This window comes from Mizuhopecten yessoensis, unplaced genomic scaffold (genome assembly GCF_002113885.1).
Source record: "Mizuhopecten yessoensis strain PY_sf001 unplaced genomic scaffold, ASM211388v2 scaffold10477, whole genome shotgun sequence".
Taxonomy (NCBI): Eukaryota; Metazoa; Mollusca; class Bivalvia; order Pectinida; family Pectinidae; genus Mizuhopecten; species Mizuhopecten yessoensis.
Window position 1 is genome coordinate 289,992 of NW_018408566.1, and position 21,487 is coordinate 311,478.

Consider the following 21,487-nt stretch of genomic DNA (forward strand, 5'->3'; position numbering starts at 1 on the left):
AGGTAAAAACACAGGTAAATACTGCCCATACTACTTAGAAACAGACTATAATCCTTCTAACAACATTCTTCCCCCATGCTATTTTAAAAAGTGGGGGAAACGAGAACAAGCCGCGATCACGTCGATCCGCAATCACGTGATATATTAGACTGATCTGCATATGTAAGAGGTTACAGCAGACGACGCAAAGATGGGACAATTAATCATATTTAATGTCGCATACCGTACACACATTATAGCTCGGTAGAGCTATTTCTACGACAAACATGGGTATCCGGGATAAAACAAACAAAACATGGCATGCAAATTCACATAGGTCTACATGGATAAAATAAAATATAGGTGAGCTAAATAAAATGCAATATAGTTGGTGATATTATAACAATATACAGGCTACTGCACTAACAGATTTTAAATGATATATGTGTGGAGCGTGTCACAGGACAGGTGGTTGGGCCAGTCCCTACCCACCTATATATCTACCTAGCAAAATAATGATACAATCATTTTTTTAATGGACTTAAAGAGAGAGCACAAAATAAGAATTAACAACAAAATAAAAGCAACATCCCTTGACAAAAACAGCGGGTTAAAAAGGTGTGTCGCATGACAGAATAAAGTATGTAGTGAAGGTATCGTAAGGGATGGTAGGAAAGAGATTATTAAATAAGGAACCGTCTATCCCACATGTAATAATATTTAATTCTATAATTTTTAATTAATAAGAGACGACTCCTGTCCTGACCAATCTCTTGTCTTTACAGTATTCTATACATGTATATATAGATCACTATTTCATATATAGTACATATATATATGTGAAAATCACATCTGCTTGCGTATGATATTCATAATTGGAGTGATACAAATATGTAAAGTCGAAACCGTTTTCCTGAAAGCCATCGAAATATTGATATTTTCTCACTAATTCTCGAATATCTTTAGGAGTAATTATAATTCCATGCTACAATGCACATATGTACGTACATTATAGGATATCAAATTAGCTTATTTTAAAGCCAAATATAAATGGTTTATGATATTTCTACTGATAAAAAATTAAGCATGAACAAAACTTTTAATTGCCAATTTTATATAGATTATATTGAACATTATGTTTCACTGTATCTTATATAATTTTTTTACAAAGAACTTTTACTTACAAAAAGTACGAAACTGTCGAAATATTCATATTTCAGCTTTCTGGAGAAAGTCACATGATCAATAAGGACAAAATGGCGGAAGGTAAAATACAATTATTGCTTTCAGCTATCAAAGCTTATATTTTCTGTGTATTCTCCACAATCGAGCTTTACAATGCGAATGATGATTCAATGTAGTAAACACTTGATTAATGCATATTATATTAACTGCCAAATATGATGAATATATTTGTAGATATTTCTCTACAGAGAATTTGGGTACGAGTTTCGGGGAGGGTGGGGTGAATCACATTTGACACATGCGAGTGGAATGCCGATTCGCTTTCGCTTTGCAGATTTTTTGCTTGATTGATGCTTCAATACTTGCTAACTTCCAAGGACATGTAAAAGGCAAACACCTTTCCGTTACGATGGATACGAAATTTTGTTGAACTACATGTATAAGCAATCGTTAGCTCAATCTGGTTCGTTAAATAGGCGCATATGGGTAATAATCCTGCATTTGGGTAACATCTTTGTATGTTATGGTTGAATGCACTTCGAATCTTCTTTCACTATCCAATATAAAAAATCAAATTCCCTCTAGGCGACCTTAATCCTATGTACAATTGAACCCTGCCACAGTGTTATATATGTGCAGAATTTAAGAAAATGAATAGATGTCCTTGACCCTCATCCTCTGGAAAAACACTTAACGGCTACAATTAATGCATATAATTTCTATATTGCCTATACAAGCACAGTTCACAAGGGCCAGATAGAGTCGACGCTTCTTGTTGTATTTGGTTAGAAGGAGTTTTTAGTTTAGCTCACTGTTGAAGAATAATCAGTACTAAAAAGTCTTGTGAAGCTGCCTTTTTATTATACTCTCCCATTACAAAATTGTCTTTTAACCCCTATAAATGATTTCTGATCTTGTAGCACATGTGAACTACAGGAGTGTGTGTTTAATATAATAACCTTTGCAAATCCAGTTGCAACACTAACATCGTCTATGCCAAGTGCATGCACACATGGAATACATAAGCATGCCAGGTTGGTTGGGTGTCAGTTTCTTTGCCAACCTTACCTCTTCATATATATCCTTCTTTAATTGCATATTCAACATTTGTTTGGTTATCCCTGGTATTTGTGTTGTCTATTGTCATGGTGAAGTTAATGATAAAAAATGCCTATTTTCTTTCATTTCATTCATGTCACTTTATGTATACTTGTAGGTATCTATAACCAAAAAACACAAATAATAAATCTTAATTTGTTTGTTAATGACTCGATTAGCATCACTTGGTAGAGTATTTGAATATAGTATTCCTAGGCGTGGGTTTGACTGCTAGCTGATACACTTTGAAGTACACACCCATCTGATTACAGACATTTTTAGCAGATTAATTTTATGTTACAGTATATATAATATATATACAAAGAGCAAAACTCTACTGATCTGATATATATATACTAAGTATTTATAATTTTGTTACATGAACAGGTACCGATACTGGCCATGAGCATACAGTAATTGCTTAAGTTGAATTTGATTTCCTCAGGTGAGGTGGCTAAACTACAGAACCACCTGAGTTTGCTGCGTGAGGAGTATGTGAAGCTACAGAATCGCCTGGCCGAGGTCGAGAAGAAATACCAGATAGCCTCAGCAAGTGCTGGACAAGTTGGGAATGACAACTTTGTAGCCAGACTTCTGAAAACTGTGGCAGATTTATTTGATAAGGAGTTATATAGGTACTTATACATAATTATACATGTTACACATATATATATATATGTTACAATGAACAATATAACCAAAAGGTCCAGGGTAAGGATATTTTGCTAGAAGCATGGTGTGTTTGAAGACTTAAAACTCTGTTCAACCAGCTATATAGCTAATGCCCTTGTTTGACATTTAAGGTCACAGGCGTCACATAATGAAATGAATATCTTATCAATGGTGGATTGGTATTATTTGCAGATTTCATTAAGTATGGTAAGAAGCAACCTCGATACTCCAGGGGTTACACTCACTTTTACTCTCTACACCCCTGGAATATGTCATAGCAAAATTGAGGGCACAAGGCTAGCTATTTCATTGGTCTCGGGTAAAAAAAATCTGGCCAATCGCTAGGCTGGATATATACCTGTCCTTTGAAGATTACAGAGGAGCGATGCTAACTTTAAAGCCAGTAAGTTTTACCATTATGTGACCGACAGATTCTTTTGATGTCCATCAAAGGATCAAACTTAAGTCTTCTTGTCTCATCCACATGGTGGCGCAAACTTAAAAGCCTTCAATTTTGCTACAACGTATTCCAGGGGTGCAGAGAACGAAAGTGAGCGTAACCTCTGGATATTGAGGATGTGTAAGAAGTTGAATTGTTATAAATTTATTAACGGAACAGATTATGACAGTGTAAAAGAAAGGTTACAGCTTTGTGGTTCTTACTTTGTGTTGTTTCCTTGCAGTGATTTGCAGATACAGTTGGATGGCTCCAAACAAGTGTTTGGTCACCGCTTTGTCCTTGCTGCCAGGAGTGACTACTGGGGCGTCCCAGACCTTAGCCAAGTGTCTAGTCTGGATTTCTCTAGTAAGTTTAGCCAAGATCAAAGATACCATAATAGAGAAAACATAGATAAAAATGTAACAGACAGTTCATTAATTTGATTTGGTATTGCAAAATTATACATAACTGACATCTGTTGAATAATCAAATAAAGATTACAATTTTCATCAAAGGAAAAATTAAGTTTTGTAATGTTTTCATTACTTCAAAGCATGGTTCTACACAGTTCTGATGTTCGACGTATAAATCCCAACTGACTATTCTCACTACTCTGCAACAATTAGACATAAAAAATAACAATGTTGTCATCTGTTTCCAGATATAAAGTATGAGGTAGCCCATGCCTTATTACGCTGGGCTTACACAGATGACATAGACATCAGGTCTGATAGTGATTTCCTACTGGAACTCCTCAGAGCAGCCACTAAGTTCAAACTGAGAACTCTACAGGAACGGTAGGCTGTTACACATGAAAGGGAAATGAGAGCTGTATAAATATAACATAAATCTAGTTGGATGTAGATGAATACCTAAAACAGCAATTTTTTGTAGGATTTTTTCCCCTGAACATCCTTTTCATAATTTTGATGAGTCCCAATGTGATATAGAATAAGGAGCTCTGAAGGATGGGCCCCACAGGAAAAGCACAAGTCCGAAGTAAATACTTAAAACTATAATTACCTGTTCTTGATCTGGAACAGTCCTAAGTATCAGGTAGCAAGGATCTCTTGGTGGTAATTGGGGGAGTAGGGGATGGGGAGGATGTTAGCCTCACTGTCTTTACCAGACGAAGTTGTCACCCATGCATATGTTTTACTGGCAAAAAGCTCAAGTTTTATATTAAATGAAAATGAAGTTTATGTGCATCAAACATAGAAGATAAATTGTTTGAAAATCAGTGTTTGAAAATCAGTGTTGTTGTTTTTTAAAGATTTTCAACCTATTTAATTATACATTTATGATATGGTTTGTGTGAATTATTTTCAGGTGTGAAAATGGTCTCATGTCCTTTGTGAATATGAAAAACTGTATAACATTCTACCAGACAGCAGAAGAGATTGGGGCCGATCTTCTGAAAAGACACTGTTCTACGTTGATATCTAACCATTGGGTAAGAAACCATACTTCTCTTCTATATTATCCAATAGGATAAATAACACGAATACAAAAACTGTATCTCCCAGCGACATAGGCACTGACCGATGTTTATTTACAATCACCACGATTAATAAACAGAATTACACAATAATGTACATCTATAATACATACATAACACCTAACCTATTAAATTCAAACTTTAAAAAAAAAATATGTGTGTGCTTCCTGTAACCTGTGTCGCCTGAATGACACGTATAGTTAACAACCCAGTCCATTTGCATGGGCAAATACCAGCAATAGCGCCACCTATTGGCATATCTCATACCAAAGAGAAATTAATTACATTCTAATTCCTACTGCCAACCGGTTGAAATTATATCTATTTTTCTTTTTATTGTTTCTTCTGTAACTGTCAACTTCATTTGACCAATGATCTGGCAGCACACTGTACTGTGGATGGTGTACTAAATTATCACGAAGACAGACAGAGTTTAATTCCCTGATAAGGTGTTTAAAGTAGGTCACTTCCAAACCAGGTAAGTTTTCTCTGGGTACTCCAATTTCCTTATTTAGACCCCATGTTTGCTTCCAGATTTAAACTGAAACCTTCACAATGTCTACATTGTTGTTGAATGTCTACTTCTCTTGAGTTTAGTGAGATATCAGTTTGGATAACTTGTTCAAATAAATATGTTATAAGCTTATCCTGTAAGACATGTATGTTGTAGAATGACTTTACAAGTGAGGACTTCGTCCATATGCCAGCCCCGCTGCTGTACCAGATGTTCAAAGCCAAAACTGAATACCCCCTGCATGCCACAATACGTGCCAAACGCGAGGATGCCTTGTTTTTATACCTCATAGAGTACGATTCTCAGGTACAGGCAAACACATCAGATGAATGAAATGAAATAATGCAACTGTACATGTTAATAGCTGATACAAGTAAATGTTTATTAAATCAATGTAACCTATCAAATTGCATAAAAGGAGTCATATTTATTCTGTATTGTTCTTATCAAACATACGGAAATTTGTTAATACTTATACAAATTAACATCAACATTGCATATAATTTAATTCCAGATACTATGTTTAAAACTAATTTCAGTTATCTGTCAAATTAAATGATGTTGATGATAAGGGTGACCTGCCCATGGATCTGGCCCTACAGTCTAGACAGACAAGTATAGCAGAGACACTAATGAAACACCGTGTAGATGTGAATCGACGGGACAACACCGGCAAATGTCTCCTACACAAGGCTATCAAGAGAGGTGACCAGTTAACTTAAGATGTACTTATTGTATATAGATGTTCTGTCATGTCACCATGGTAAAATAATCTCCACTTCCTACAGACTCAGCTAGGGATAATTTCTCTTTAGCTCATTTGGTAGAGTGTAAGACGAGTAAACCTGAGATCCCGAGTCAACTCCTAGCTGTGGCATTGACAAATAATGACCTCTGTTACATACAGGTGTACTGGTGTATACAGATATAACAACAATATAAAGAGACATTAAAATGAATTACCTTGCTTTAGTTTTCATGAATTTTGATTAATTTGACAATTTGTTCGCAGGTGATGAGTTTTCTGCAGAGTTCCTTATACGTAATGGAGCTGATGTGACTATGACAACTCACCTCGACCGAGAGTCACCCCTCCATATGGTAGCGACCTTTAACCCTGATGTGACCAGCCCTGATGTAATAACTGGCATGGCATGCATCGCTAAACAGCTGCTGGAGCATAACGCTGACCCGAACCACCAGGATACCTCTGGGAGGTCAGTAGGTCACACAAATAGTTTCAATTATATGTTTTCCATTTTCATGATCAATTTTTGTAAACTTTCCCAAGTGATATACTTTATAACATGTAATACACCTAGTGGTTTATTTTTGCACTGTTTTGCAGTATATGTCTGTTTATCGTTAGATTACAGAACGTTTCGATATATCTGATTTTGGTGTATAATGACGATATGACCAGTGTTAGTTGTGATAACCCACCCATTAAGTCAATCGATGACCAATGTACTTGTGTTTTAGTATAAACATGTTTTTTCCGAAATCATTCCTGACCTGTTACGATAACATCAATATCAACAATGTGTAAATAATGCTTCATTGCTCACAAAATAAAAGTAGCACATGACCAGTTCAATATACTGTATTAAATATTGTAATGTATCACCAATTCTGCCTGTTATACATCCTAAATAATCTAGGGGTTATGCTCACTTATGCTCATTTATGCTCTCTGCACCCCTGGAATATGTCATGGTAAAATCAAACGCTCAGTGGGCGGCACCTTGTTGATGAGACAAGAAGATTATGTAAAAACTGACCAGCTTTGAAGTTGCATGTCGCTCTTCTATGATCTTCGAATGGTGGGAATCAGCCTAGCGATTGGTCAAGTTTTTTGACCTGAGACCAATCAAGAAGTTAACCATGTGCTTTCAGTCTTCCTATGTTACATTCCAGGGGTGCAGAGAATGTAACACCTGCAGTATTGAAGATGTCTGTTACGCTGTATTACATATTGTAATACATCTCCAATAAAACCCATTATGCACTTTTGTATTTTGTCTAAGAATCAATGTGTATTACATTCACATTGTATAAGTATGTCGCAGTGTATGTTCACACAGCTCTAAAATTAGCTAATAAAGATTTTCCCCTTTTTTCCAGCACTGCCCTCCATGCTGCAGTGTTCAGTAAAAATGTGGCAGTTTTTCAAACTCTTCTGGACAGTGGCAAGATCCATTTTGAACTGAAGACCTCTGATGGCCACACTGCATTGTGGCTTGCACTACAGCAGGTCTGTGTGGCCAGTGACAATATAGTCACTAGATTAGATAACATTATGGCATTAGGTCACTGTCTTCCTGGAATTTACTCACTCTAAATCTTAGAAATGAGTTTTGTGAAAGAAATTTGAAACTGTTTACACGGTACAAATGTAATGGAAAATTTATCAATACAAGTTTGAAAAAATATAAATTACGTTTGAAGGAAAATTTTGTGTTATAATGTGTGTAGGTACAACTGTATATCAGTTAATACTGAATAATAAAAAACAAAACGATATACTTATATTATAGAATGAAATTATATCTTCTGTATATAACAATATATTCTTATATAATTATATATATTGTCTTAAAAATAAAAAAATAAAAATGATTTCTATGCTGTTAAAATCAATTGTTCAAAGTTACACTATTTGAACCATTGGTCGTGATCTAAGAATTGTTGTCCTTGACCTACAGGGAGAAGACAAGGAGGGTGACGTACAGACAGTGTATGGGCCACAGAGTTTTGCTGCTCAACTCCTCGCCAAGGGTAGTTCACCTGACGCTGTCGAACCAGAGACAGGTAGGTCACAGAGGTCATAGGAAATCAGCTGTACTATACATTTCTCTGAGCTTTATAGCCAATATAACTTTTAGTATATGATTCATTATCATGAGATGGTGGATTGATAAAATGACTTTGTGTCTGTGGTCAAGTGTTCATCAGTCAGTCAGTCAGTGTGTAAACGTTTTTTTAACACTATTACTCCGACACTATATAGGGGATAAAACTTGGTGAACATGACATGAGTCCAAATTTGTTCATACTCCTTTAAATTTTACACTGATTGTCGTAAGAGATGTCTGTTCAAATACACCTATATTCTTTTTACCTATGACTTGTAAAACAGCTGACTGAACTAGTGTGTCCTAACAAGTATTGTCAATAACGTATTCCAGGTGACACCATCCTACATCTTGCCACCAGATCAGGTAACGAGAGGGCGGGCATATTCCTCGCCTCTCATGGAGCCAAAGTGAATCTCTCTAATAGTAAGGTAAGGTGATAGGATATATTAAAGTTATCATAACCATATCATTCTTAGCTGTAGAAGTTATGACATCCAACGTAATTATGTAAATGTTTTTTTTATGCCGATATTGTAAATAAATGCTTGTATCAGACTCTTAGATAACACCATACAACAATCTATAAGTCCTACATGTACGAGCAACATTTTCACTTTTGCAGAAAAGTATAGAAAAAATGACATAAATTGGATTTTAAACAGATCATAGGCACAGAAGAAGCATAAAACTCCTGACTATTATATATGATAACTGCTATAAAAAAAATTGGAGCAAACAATATTGCCCAGTGACTATAAAATAGTCCAACAGTCTGAAATGCAAGAGAACTTGTGCTATGGTGCGGCATTCCTCCATTGTCAACTTTTCATTTAAAACACTATCAGTCCAAAGCGGCTGAACAAACCTTTCTTAAATTTTGGTCTCGAGCATTGTTGGCCAAGGAAATTTAATGTTGGGGCAAAGGAGCTCATCTTTGTGGAAATGGAAGGGTTAGGTCATAATGTGAAAATGATTCAGAATGTTCACAGCCCAATAAATACATAAGGATCACTACCAAACTTGCAGTGATGCATCTTGATACTTGGGACCTATGAAAGGATGAGTATAGCTACTGTGAGGCCTGAGATTCTGATAATAAAAGGAACAGCTGAGCAATTCAGGCTAATTTTGCTTCTTCTTGTATATATCTTTAACATTTTGAATGTTTGTTTGAGTGGTTTTACGTCCGCTTCAGTATCAAATAGTTCGGTTATCCAGCAGATAATATCTTAACATATTTAATCCACATTTTTATATCTTTATTATTCCAAAATCAGAATTGACATACCTTTTTTGCTATTTCAGGGTGAAAACCCCCTACATTTAGCTTGTCAGAAGGGTCTGTCTAACCTTGTGCAGGTGTTACTTAGCAAGGGAGGTAACCCTAATGGACAGACAAGAAAGTCGACAATGAGTGATCTGATGCTAGGCCAGGACGAGGCGCCTGCAACTTTACAAACTCCGCTTCACCTCGCCCTGGTCAACAAGTACAGTGAAATTGTGGAGATCTTCTTACAACATAAAGGTAAGAGAAATCACAACATGTAAAAGTCTGCTTAATTAGTCAACAGGTGAAAATGAGATTTGTTTTAATATTTGGTTCCATATCCAAAGGTGGATTTTACCTGCGTGTATATGAACATATTGTAAGTATGATTGGTTTGCCTTTTAGAGAAAGAGTTAGTTATCAGCATATATCTGTATGTAAAGTGAAAATCAACATTATAACAGAGAATTTTTATTTAATGTCAGAACAAAATTGCCACGTGAAGCACACATAAAATCTGTACTAGAAAGTAATGTTGGTGATGTTGCGAGCTGGGTGATATACATTGTATAAAAACATTTTTGTTACTACTGAAGATATTACTAAACAAAGAATGCTTTTTAGCTGATGTTAATCATATTGACATCTCAACATAAATAAGATAATTGTATTCACAGTGGAGGCTGCCCACAGTGAGGACAATGTCCTTATTCTTCCGAACTTTAATCTGAAGGACTCTGATGGTCAGACAGTACTAGGGCTTGCCCTCTGGAGTGGACTCCACTCCGAGGCTGACCGACTCCTCGGTGCGGGTGCTAACATCAATGAGAAAAATGCTGATGGATTCTCACTTCTCCACCAGGCTATCGAGAAACAGGATACCACCAGTGCCATGTTTCTCATAGAGCACCAGGCAGACCTCAACATGAAGTAAATACACTAAACATTATATACATATCATAGACAGGTATTTAAACATTTAGGAGAGGTCACCAATCTGGGGGAAATGATTGCTAAGGGAGGTAATCAGGGAAACATGATAGTCAGGGGAGATAATCAGAGAGTGAGACATGATAGTCAGGGGAGATAATCAGAGAGGGTGACATGATAGTCAGGGGAGATAATTAGAGAGGGATACACAGTAGTCAGGGGAGATAATTAGAGAGGGAGACAAGGTAGTCAGGGAAGATAATCTGAGAGGGAGACAAGATAGTCAGGGGAGATAATCTGAGAGGGAGACAAGATAGTCAGTGTTAATAATCAGACAGGGAAACATAATAGTCAGGGGAAGTAATCTGATAGGAAAACATGATAGTCAGGGGAAGTAATCAGACAGGAAAACATGATAGTCAGGGGAAGGAATCAGACAGGAAAACATGATAGTCAGGGGAAGTAATCAGACAGGGAAACATGATAGTCAGGGGAAGTAATCAGACAGGAAAACATGTTAATGAGGGGAAATAATCAGACAGGGAAACATGATATTCAGGGGAAGTAATCAGACAGGAAAACATGTTAATGAGGGGAAATAATCAGACAGGGAAACATGATATTCAGGGGAAGTAATCAGACAGGAAAACATGGTAGTCAGGGGAAGTAATCAGACAGGAAAACATGTTAATGATGGGTAATAATCAGACAGGGAAACATGATATTCAGGGGAAGTAATCAGACAGGAAAACATGTTAATGAGGGGGAATAATCAGACAGGGAAACATGATATTCAGGGGAAGTAATCAGACAGGAACACATGATAATGAGGCGGAATAATCAGACAGGGAAACATGATATTCTGGGGAAGTACTCAGACAGGGAAACATGATAGTCAGGGGAAGTAATCAGACAGTGAAAAATGATAATGAGGGGTAATAATCAGACAGGGAAACATTAATGTCAGTAGAGATTGTCACACAGATAGTCTGTGGACATCATGATTTTATGTTGATTATGGTTTGTAGGTTTTACCTTATATTTTGTTATCACAAATTTCCTTATTTTTGTTTGTTTAGCATGTGTTGAGTACATTGGATATTAGAGACAGAGTGTCACCGTGTGTTTGTAATTGTAGATACTCTTATGTTGTTGTGTCATTGTATTTGTATGGGTGTTATGGTCGGTGATTAAACAGTAGTTTTATGAGGTGGAGACAGTGATAGGTTAGGTACCTATTTGAGAAACTTGGACAACCATCAAATACTAGTTTGAAATTGAATGGTGCGGTTAGAAGGTTTTAGTGAAATGGGGGAAAATACATGTACAACAAATGATTAAATTCGTTTTTTGAACAAAATGGTGATTGTGAAATTGTCTGAATTTTAATTTTAATACAATGATACGAATTTGGATTCCTATGATCCACATTCAAATCCAATTAGTATTATGGATATATTTTGTGTGGATATATATATTTTTTTAATTTTGATGCTTTTGTGTTGTAAAAGCCTTTCTGAGATCTCATATCCATGATTTGGTTTCACTCTTGTAGATATATTCTTAACCTTAACCATTGAAAATTCATTAAAGATGATAAATTTCTTAGGATGACTTTGATGCCCCTGTAAAATTAATTGAGGAGGAATAAAGTGCTTTCCCTTTTTGTGGGTCTATCTAGATCTGTCTGTCATTTAAATACAATCTTGTTTGGACTTTAAATTTGGCTCCAGTAATCTAGTGTGAGGTTACCCAAAATGGAACACTTTGAAAAGAAAAAATATAAATATTTCCTATAAAGTTTCTGAAACAGTACATGTCTTTAGTCTTCATTTAATGTATTTCTTGGGTATCAACAGAGTGTGTGTCTATTTATAGAGCTCATTAAAGTGAGTCAGATTCACTTTTAATTTTAAGCCGGTCGAGTACCCAAAATGGAACACTTTATCATATTAGTCAGCTTATAAAAATAACTGACAGCATTTGTTATAATTGTCTTCAATTCAAACAAGTTTTGACAATTTATGACAAATTTTAGTCATTTCTTTCCTAAAATATTTGTTGTTTAAACATATAGTTTTCCATGTTTAGAAATATGAAAAGAAATTTATGTTTTTTTTCATTTTATTCGTTTCAATTGAGTTTATGATCAATGTTTTAGAGTTAGGCAGATGCAATTTGCTCAAAATGCATTAAACTATATAAGTCTTGATTGAGAAGACACACCATTCATATTTACTGCAAAATGAAAAATGCTGCATCATATATGTTGAAAAGTGTTGCAGTTAGTTTTGGTACCGTTCCATTTTGAGTACCCTCACCCTAGTACACGTACTAGAAGTCAAACAGTCAACAAACTCCATATTGATGTAGGTCTACCTAGAGGAGTACTACATCAGTATATCATATGTAGGTCACTGTGATCTATATTTTTCACTTAAATGATTTATGTTAAACTTTGCCTTGAGCAACATTTCTATCAAAGTGGGAAAGAGGGCATATGTAGGTTTCATAAAACATTTTCCAGTTTTTAATTTGCATCGTCAGTTTTCAGCTTTATAACATATTTTTTCAGCCTAACACAATAACGTTTTTTTTATTGACTGCTGTGTCTTTTTGCAGATATGTTGAAGATTTCTTTGGGTAACTCTCTAACAGCATGTTCTTGGTACAGATATAATCCTGCCTAATACCACACTAAGTTTTACTTTCTGACTATTTTTGTATAATTCCTAACAATAGCAGTTCTGGTCATCAATAGTGATACATACCACTGGTATAAGGATTATATATAGCATTGTGATAATATACAATTATAGAACAATTAATATTTGGTATATTTTTGGTGAAAGAACCTGAGCCCCCTAGAAGATGAAATAGAATAACCCCTAACATACTCCTCCCACCCAAATTGGCTGTCCCATTTAACCTCTGTGTTTTTTTTGACAGTGTGAATGAGACGTCCAATCAATGTTCACAATTCCCACCATATTTTACTCAGTCAGTCTACCTAGAAAACCACAAGAAACTTTAAAAAGTCTCTCAAATACTGTAAGGGTATCACATGTGTTAAAAGAAATGTCCATGATCTAGATCTACAAAATGTATTTTCAAGGCCACAGGGGTCAAATGTGTGGAAAACTTTAAATTACTCCTTCTGCATATGAGCTCAGTGAAGTAATGATGTTTGATATTTAGTGGTTTAGTGTGGAGGGCTTTCAAATGTGGTTTTTCCTCGGATGACTTAATGAGTGAGAGGAGATCAAAAGTGTTACAAACTGATCTTGATGAGTAATAATTTATGAGAGGTTTTATATTTTGCATTTTATACAGCAGCAATGTCATGCTAGGTGCTATATAATTCAATCAGAGATGAAGCTAGTGTATATAGATTTTATTTGAAATATCAATCGAAGTTATAACTGATGTAGACCTGTAATTCTTTTTGTTTTTTCTTTATAATTCATTTTTCTTTGTCAATTGTTGCATTATCTATTTGACCTTCACATTAATAATTAATTTTTCTTTTGATAATTTGACCAATTTCTCAATAAAACCAGATGTGAAGCACTCCACATTTTCTACCTGCATGGGAATTTCAAAGTGCTGTTTTTTTCTGTTTTTTTTTAGCACAATGATTTTTGATGCATTTTAAATTTTGAGCCCCTGGTTTTTTTTTTGTTTTTTTTTTAAATTTATAGTTCTCCCATTACGATCTTATACCTAAATGGTATTAATGTTCCCCCACCCTGTTAACTATTCTTTTGTTATCCAAACCAACTGCTACTCCATCCCAAAGGCATATTAATATCCTGGTACTGACTGTCTTCCATCCAAATCATTTGTTATTTGAGGAATCTAAGATGTCGGTAAAGTTATAGTGCATGTGTTATTTACTTGAAAACGTTCTATTATAAAGTAATTTTTAATTATTTCTTTAATTATTTAATATAGCACGTCTGTAACTATAAATAGTTCTATTGTTACTCATCCCCGTGCCATACCCTCTGGCAGTGGAATATACCATACCTGGTGGTATCATTGTAAACTTAATAGATAATAGTTATATTTAACTACTCATCCTTGTACCTGTAGTAGTGTTTTACAAACCATAGTGTCTTTAGTGTCATACTTATCTTTGTAGACATAATAGACAAGTTATATTATAGTTTAATATATTTTCTATATTACTACTTATCTTTATACCTGTAGTAGTGTTCTTATATACTTTACTTATCAGTGTTAACCTTATAGGATATACACAAGCAAAATTTTGATTTTACCTGTAAAGAACAAAGTCAATTTTAGGTGAAACGTTTACCTGAATTTGACCTAAAATTGACATGAAAATTTCACCTGAATTCACTTGAATTTTTTTCAGGTCAGTTTGACATGAAATTGACCTGAAAATGTTTTCAAGTAACCTGAAGTTCAGGTCAATTCAGGTCAGATTTACTTGAAGAAATTATATATGAAAGTTTTGATTTATACACAACCAATGTACGTATCAAACGTGTCACAAGGTTTCAAGACCGACTGGTCCCTTTGTCAATGTACGAACTTGAGTTCTGAAAGCCAATGTCATTCAGAGGGTGACAGCCATCTATATCTCAGAACAATAGCGTTTATACTGTCATGCTTTTAAAAGGAAATTGGTAACCTACTGTGATGTGATGGTGTTACAGGTGATGGCATAACACAGTTGTTAACTCTAATATTACTCTGACACAAAGCATAAATATCTGGATGCTGACTGCATCCCTGTGAATGTTGAATATTTATATATAGACACAAATGCCTTGTCTGTGACATAAGTGAATAATTTCCATCTCATGTGTTAAATATATAAATATTGATGCAAGTATCTGAATGTATGAGATGAAGATAGAGATGGTGACATAATTGATTTTATGTGCGACATGTTTTTGTGTTGGTCTGTACACCGATACTAAATATGATCTCCACTCAGATTGACTTGAACACTTTTTATGCTATTTTCTTGATTTAATCCTGGAAAAGTTTTGAAGAGAACATTTGTTTTGAAAGTTTTTTTATATAATTATATATTTTCAATAACTGTTTCATACCATTGTAATAAAATAATGTCTGTTTTTGTTGTCTACCAGAACCAATTCACTTGAGACTCCGCTACAACATGCCATACAGCGCCACCTACCAGTCGTTGTCGACATGCTGTGCAAAAGGGGTGTGAATATGAACTTACTTGACCATGAAAAGTCATGTCCACTTTGGCAAGCTCTGGACACTGGTCAAGAAGACATTGCACAAATACTGGTACGATGACTACTGAATGTATTATGGTAAAATTTGTGTGATTTCCAAACTAAGGATAAAACCTGTTTATATCCCTAAGCAATCCTTGGATGGAGAAATGTTAAGATTAAGCACTGTTTTTATCCTGCACATGATGCTCTAGCTAGGATAATTCTAACTGGCTGATTTTAGTAAACCCCTTCACAGAGGCACAGTAGTCTAGTGGTAGGATGCCGGGCTCATGACAAAAGGGTGACAGGTTCAAATCATGTCATGGCACAGTGTTGCATCCTTGAACAAGATACTTCGCTCCGCTTGTTTCAGTCTACACAGCAGTAAATGAGTACATGGTTGGGCAGTGGTAGAATATTGTTGATTGCTAGCTGTGAGCACCGTGATGGCAGCACTGGCTGTATGCTCCCCAGGGAGTTGAGGAAGATTTTTGGCTGGTTGCAAAGGTCCAATAACCATGGATAATAGTCTGTGAACCGCTTTAAGATGACCTCGGTTGTGATAAAGCAGTATATCTTAACCTGAAATTATTGTTGTTATTATTATTACATTGATTCATATTATCATTTTGTATTGACCCAGAATAAAAGTCCCACAAGCTTTGTAATATATGTATCTCAAAACATGCTGCCTTCAAAATTAAATTTTATTCCTGTTACTTGTCCTATAGTGATTGTGTGAATGAACTATCGTATAGTTCCCACTGTTTGTCTATTTTATAAAAAAAAATGCTTAACCATCAAAGATATTTGTTTGAACTTCAGGTCAAGCATGGTTGTGACCTTGACCTGTGGTCCGAGGGCCCAAGTAGTTGTGAGCAGACACTACTTCACCGAGCCGTTGATGAGAACAATGAAGCGGTCGCCTGCTTTCTCATCAAAAGGTACAGAGCACTATCATAGCACTGTATATAAAGGTCTCATTTTTCCAACTAATTTGAAATTTGTTTTTGCTTAAAGTTTATAAATTTACACTTATAGAGATTGGTCATCAACACAATCTTGTCTGGCTGTTAGGGTTGAGTCATAACCTCAAGGTAGGGAATATTTTCTGTTATCATCACACAGACACACATGTCTGCTATAATTATCATAAAGACTCACATTATGTTTAAGTGAAGCTCCTGCCTTGTTTCAAAATACCAAAATGATATGGCTTAAAGTTGCATTATATAGAAAACCAGCTAAACTTTTTTAACACATCACATTTGAAAGCACACAGTTTTTATGATGACATGAAGATGGCATGGTAGAAATTACTGCTAGATTCATCAGTTTTTTAGGAGTTAATGGACATTTTTAATCTGCTGAAGATATGTTTAATCAGGAATTGTTTCATATTTTATAAACACCAACTGCTGAATTGTACTTTGTACTCGTCCTCAAAACTTCAATGGCAGAGGACATTGACACCTTATACAGTACTTTGTACTCGTCCTCAAAACTTTAATGGCAGGGGACATTGACACCTTATATAGTACTTTGTACTCGTCCTCAAAACTTTAATGGTAGAGGACATTGTCACCTTATACAGTAATTTGTACTCGTCCTCAAAACTTTAATGGCAGGGGGCATTGACACCTTATACAGTACTTTGTACTCGTGCTCAAAACTTTAATGGCAGAGGACATTGGCCACTTATACAGTACTTTGTACTCGTCCTCAAAACTTCAATGGCAGAGGACATTGACACCTTATACAGTACTTTGTAGTCGTCCTCAAAACTTTAATGGCAGAGGACATTGACACATTATACAGTGCTTTGTCCTCGTCCTCAAAATGTTAATGGCAGGGGACATTGACACCTTATACAGTACTTTGTAGTCGTCCTCAAAACTTTAATGGCAGAGGACATTGACACCTTATACAGTGCTTTGTACTCGTCCTCAAAATGTTAATGGCAGGGGACATTGACACCTTATACAGTACTTTGTACTCGTCCTCAAATCTTTAATGGTAGATGACATTGTCACCTTATACAGTACTTTGTAGCAACATACGTACTTGTAGTCAGTGTATCATGTGAGTCATTATGAAAAGAAATTATATCAAAACTATTGTGCAAAGTACTCTCCAGAAGATGCTTTTTATACTTTGATCAGTAAATATTTTTCTTAATCACCATGAGCCCTGTCACTCAGATCCTTGTCTTTATAAAACAATCTACTACCAGTTCTAATTTGTTAAGCTGTGATATCTGGAACCAAAATGATGGACCACGATGTCCAGTCTGGGCCGGTAAACTACAGGCTCATAACCGATGATACCCCCCCCCCTACTTTTGGCATGTTTTCATTCACAGGCCCCCTGAGCTTATCACCATCAAAATACTGTAGTGCCCCCAAACATTGGCACATGATCGTGATTAAACACGAACTTACATGTCTGCTGTCAACCTGGATCAGTGGCCAACTAATGTGTCGATCCTGGATCACATACCCGGGTAGGTTAATAAACTGATGTGTCTTAGGGGTATTTGGTCACTACTGAACGCAGATATGTTAATCAGAAAACTGTTTTCCTCTTTTTTGGAAAAAAAGCAAATAAATAACAAGAAGTTGTCATTTTCAGTGGCTGTGACAAGAATGCAACACGTCGACCAGGACCAAATGGTGAAGGGGAGGACGAGGCTAAGTAAGATACAAGTGACACGTTGTTACGTGTTAAGATTTCAGCTTTTATCTCAAAGTTAAAATTCATAAGCCTACTACATTAAGGAGATTTTATTTATCAAAACTTGGATGTCAGGTGCAAAAATTATACACATGTAACAGACATGATTTATAGATGACCAATACTTTGTCTAGTTTATATGCTTTGTGCAGTCCTGCTTATATTATTGTGGAGGGATAATATAATATGGAGAAAAATATCCTACCCAGGTAAATCTGTTTGTTTTTCTTTGATAATGTGTGAAACATGATAATTGTCATGTGTAAACCATCTTAGTTGTTGTAACCATGGTTATTGTGTGTTACAGAGATCAGCAGACGCCCCTACACATGGCCTGTACATGGGGTCTGGAAATCGTTGTACAGTGCCTCATGGAACACTCTGCAGATGTCAACGCTCAGGTATGGCACAGGTCACCATTCATTGTCTCACTTTTAAAATTCATTTGGCTAAACACCCTTTTTTGATAAATAACTCGGTCTTACTTTTGTACTAAAAAATATATACTCCATGTGCCTAACGTTAATCATTTTCATTCATCCAGGATACAGAAGGAAAGACCCCTATCCACATTGCCATAGAGAACCAACACCCTGTGATTATATCCCTTTTACTGTCCCACCCAAGTCTGGATCTGACCGTCCGCGACAAACAAGGTTTCACTCCCTTCGCTGCTGCTATGACGACCAAGAACAACAAAGCTGCTCAGGCCATACTGAACAGGGAATCGACTGCTGCTGAGCAGGTCAGGGCCCTTGTTCATCTCGCACCAGCATCACCTATTCTGTATAACCTGTTTTGTAGGTTAAGGACAGATTTTTAATTCTGTTTGTTGTTTTGGAGGTGGTAGACAAATTGTAAATTGTTACAATTATATTATTTGACAGGAAAAGGACAGATTAGAACCCTGTATGTTTGATGTTTGATAGGTGGACAACCGGGGTAGGAACTTCCTCCACACTGCCATACAGAAGTCGGACATTGAGAGCGTACTGTTTCTAATCAGTGTCCATGCCAATGTGAACTCTCGTGTCCAGGACTCTCAGCAGCTCACCCCACTACACCTCGCAGTCACGGCAGGCTCCGAAATCATCGTCAGAAATCTGGTATGCACATTGGTCAGCGTTTTGTTCTATATATAACCCTGTATATATAGTAAGAGGGGCTGATTGCCCTGACAAATTCCTTTGTCTGCACTGTCGTTATTACTTCTTTGCTTAAAGGGGCTGGTCGGGGAAAAAAATACAAAATAAATGGGTCTAAATGTGTTCTCTGGCCTTCCAAAAGTTATACCACAGCAATATGACGGTCAAGTTCTGCTCGCAATGTCCAGTTTTGACCACTGAAATCTCAGGGAAGCCCCGCGTAAATTGAGTGCATATCTTTTTATATATGTCACGTGGTTGTTTTGAAAGTGAGGCAGTGAAGATAACAACAATAGCACGCCGTCATGTGCCATGTCGGACTCAACTAGCAGACAAGACAGCAATACTATGCGTAAATAATTGTTTTCAAAGGTCATGTATGATGCAAGTGTAGTATTCCTACCTATATGGTGTTGTTATATATAACGGTATTGATACCTCGTGCCTCTCATGACTTTTGCATGCATCTTTTTCTTTTGCCGCGATGTTTACATATGGCCTTGTTCATGACGCGCGTTCGGTAAAATTACATCACTGATCTGGGTCAATTGAGAGTTTTAGACTGTCAGGTGAGGATTTAGGATTTCTTTAATATCATTATAATTTTTACTCTTATGGAGTGAATTTCAGCAAAATTTGAATCGGTATATTTCATAAGAAGGTATTTTAAACATGTGTATGCCATTTTAGCAAATATGAAATTTTTTCCCCGACCAGCCCCTTTAACCATTGTATATCTATGTAAGTAATATGTATCCAATGAACATTTGTTTGTCCCAATCCAGTGCCCATATTGTATTACTTATGAGACTTATAACCCTGTATACTATTGATGTAATCCATTATTCAGTAAAATATAACCCTGTAACCAGAAAGTGTGACCCTGTATACAGAATATATAACCCTGTATACAGAATATATAACCCTGTATACAGTAGATATAAACCTGTATACAGTAGATATAACCCTGTATACAGTAGATATAAACCTGTATACAGTAGATGTAATCCATTTTTCAGTAAAATATAACCCTGTTAACAGAAAGTGTAACCCTGTATACAGAAAGTGTAACCATGTATACAGAAAGTGTAACCCTGTATACAGTAAGTGTAACCCTGTATATAGAAAGTGTAACCATGTATACAGAAAGTGTAACCCTGTATACAGAAAGTGTAACCCTGTATACAGAAAGTGTAACCATGTATACAGAAAATGTAACCATGTATACAGAAAGTGTAACCCTGTATACAGAAAGTGTAACCATGTATACAGAAAGTGTAACCCTGTATACAGAATATATATAAATCTGTATGCAGTAAATATAACTGTCTTCAGTATATATAACCATGTTTACAGTATGTGTGACCATGGTAACATTATATACATATTTTTTTGATTTATTCCTGTAAACATTACACATGACTCTGTATACAGTATATAAATTCCTGTTTACAATAAATATACCCCCATATGGTATAGAGATTACCTTGTATACAGGAGATATAACCTATACAGTAGATATAAACTTGTATACAAAAGATATAACCCTGTTTACTATAAATATACCCCCATATGGTATAGAGATTACCTTGTATACAGGAGATATAACTATACAGTAGATATAAACTTGTATACAATAGATACAACCCTGTTTACTATAAATATAACCCTATATGCAGTAGATATAACCTCAGCTACAATATTACAACAGTATAAAACTGCTCATTATAATATATGTACATGTGAATGGTGATACATTGTTTACACAGTTACTAGCGGGGGCAGATGTCAATGCCAAGACCAAAAAGAATGAGACATCGTTACATCTAGCAGCTTTAAAGGATCACTCTGTCATTGCCAGCATTCTTCTGGAGAACGGTATTGATTACGATGTGGTCGACGAAAATCTCAACAATGGTAAGGAATTGATCATTTCTATTCGTC

General features: G+C 35.8%; 1 protein-coding gene across 2 annotated transcripts in view; it reads left to right on the top strand.

Annotated features, from left to right (window-relative positions):
- Positions 1-1,225: 1,225 nt before the first annotated feature.
- The window catches only part of LOC110460738 (rabankyrin-5-like), a 28,446-nt gene continuing 8,184 nt past the window's right edge, over positions 1,226-21,487 (top strand). The window contains exons 1-21 of one of the 2 annotated variants that reach the window (XM_021513841.1): positions 1,226-1,245; positions 2,708-2,897; positions 3,618-3,739; positions 4,035-4,170; positions 4,703-4,826; positions 5,542-5,691; positions 5,925-6,090; positions 6,398-6,602; positions 7,510-7,639; positions 8,091-8,196; positions 8,574-8,671; positions 9,549-9,768; positions 10,188-10,440; positions 13,063-13,083; positions 15,567-15,735; positions 16,491-16,609; positions 18,297-18,359; positions 18,706-18,799; positions 18,943-19,143; positions 19,328-19,504; positions 21,313-21,460. In XM_021513841.1, coding sequence (XP_021369516.1) covers positions 1,236-1,245; positions 2,708-2,897; positions 3,618-3,739; positions 4,035-4,170; positions 4,703-4,826; positions 5,542-5,691; positions 5,925-6,090; positions 6,398-6,602; positions 7,510-7,639; positions 8,091-8,196; positions 8,574-8,671; positions 9,549-9,768; positions 10,188-10,440; positions 13,063-13,083; positions 15,567-15,735; positions 16,491-16,609; positions 18,297-18,359; positions 18,706-18,799; positions 18,943-19,143; positions 19,328-19,504; positions 21,313-21,460 — 2,902 coding nt within the window. In that variant the 5' untranslated portion in view covers positions 1,226-1,235. The remainder of the gene's footprint in view (positions 1,246-2,707; positions 2,898-3,617; positions 3,740-4,034; positions 4,171-4,702; positions 4,827-5,541; positions 5,692-5,924; positions 6,091-6,397; positions 6,603-7,509; positions 7,640-8,090; positions 8,197-8,573; positions 8,672-9,548; positions 9,769-10,187; positions 10,441-13,062; positions 13,084-15,566; positions 15,736-16,490; positions 16,610-18,296; positions 18,360-18,705; positions 18,800-18,942; positions 19,144-19,327; positions 19,505-21,312; positions 21,461-21,487) is intronic. The other variant, XM_021513842.1, reaches the window with a different exon arrangement.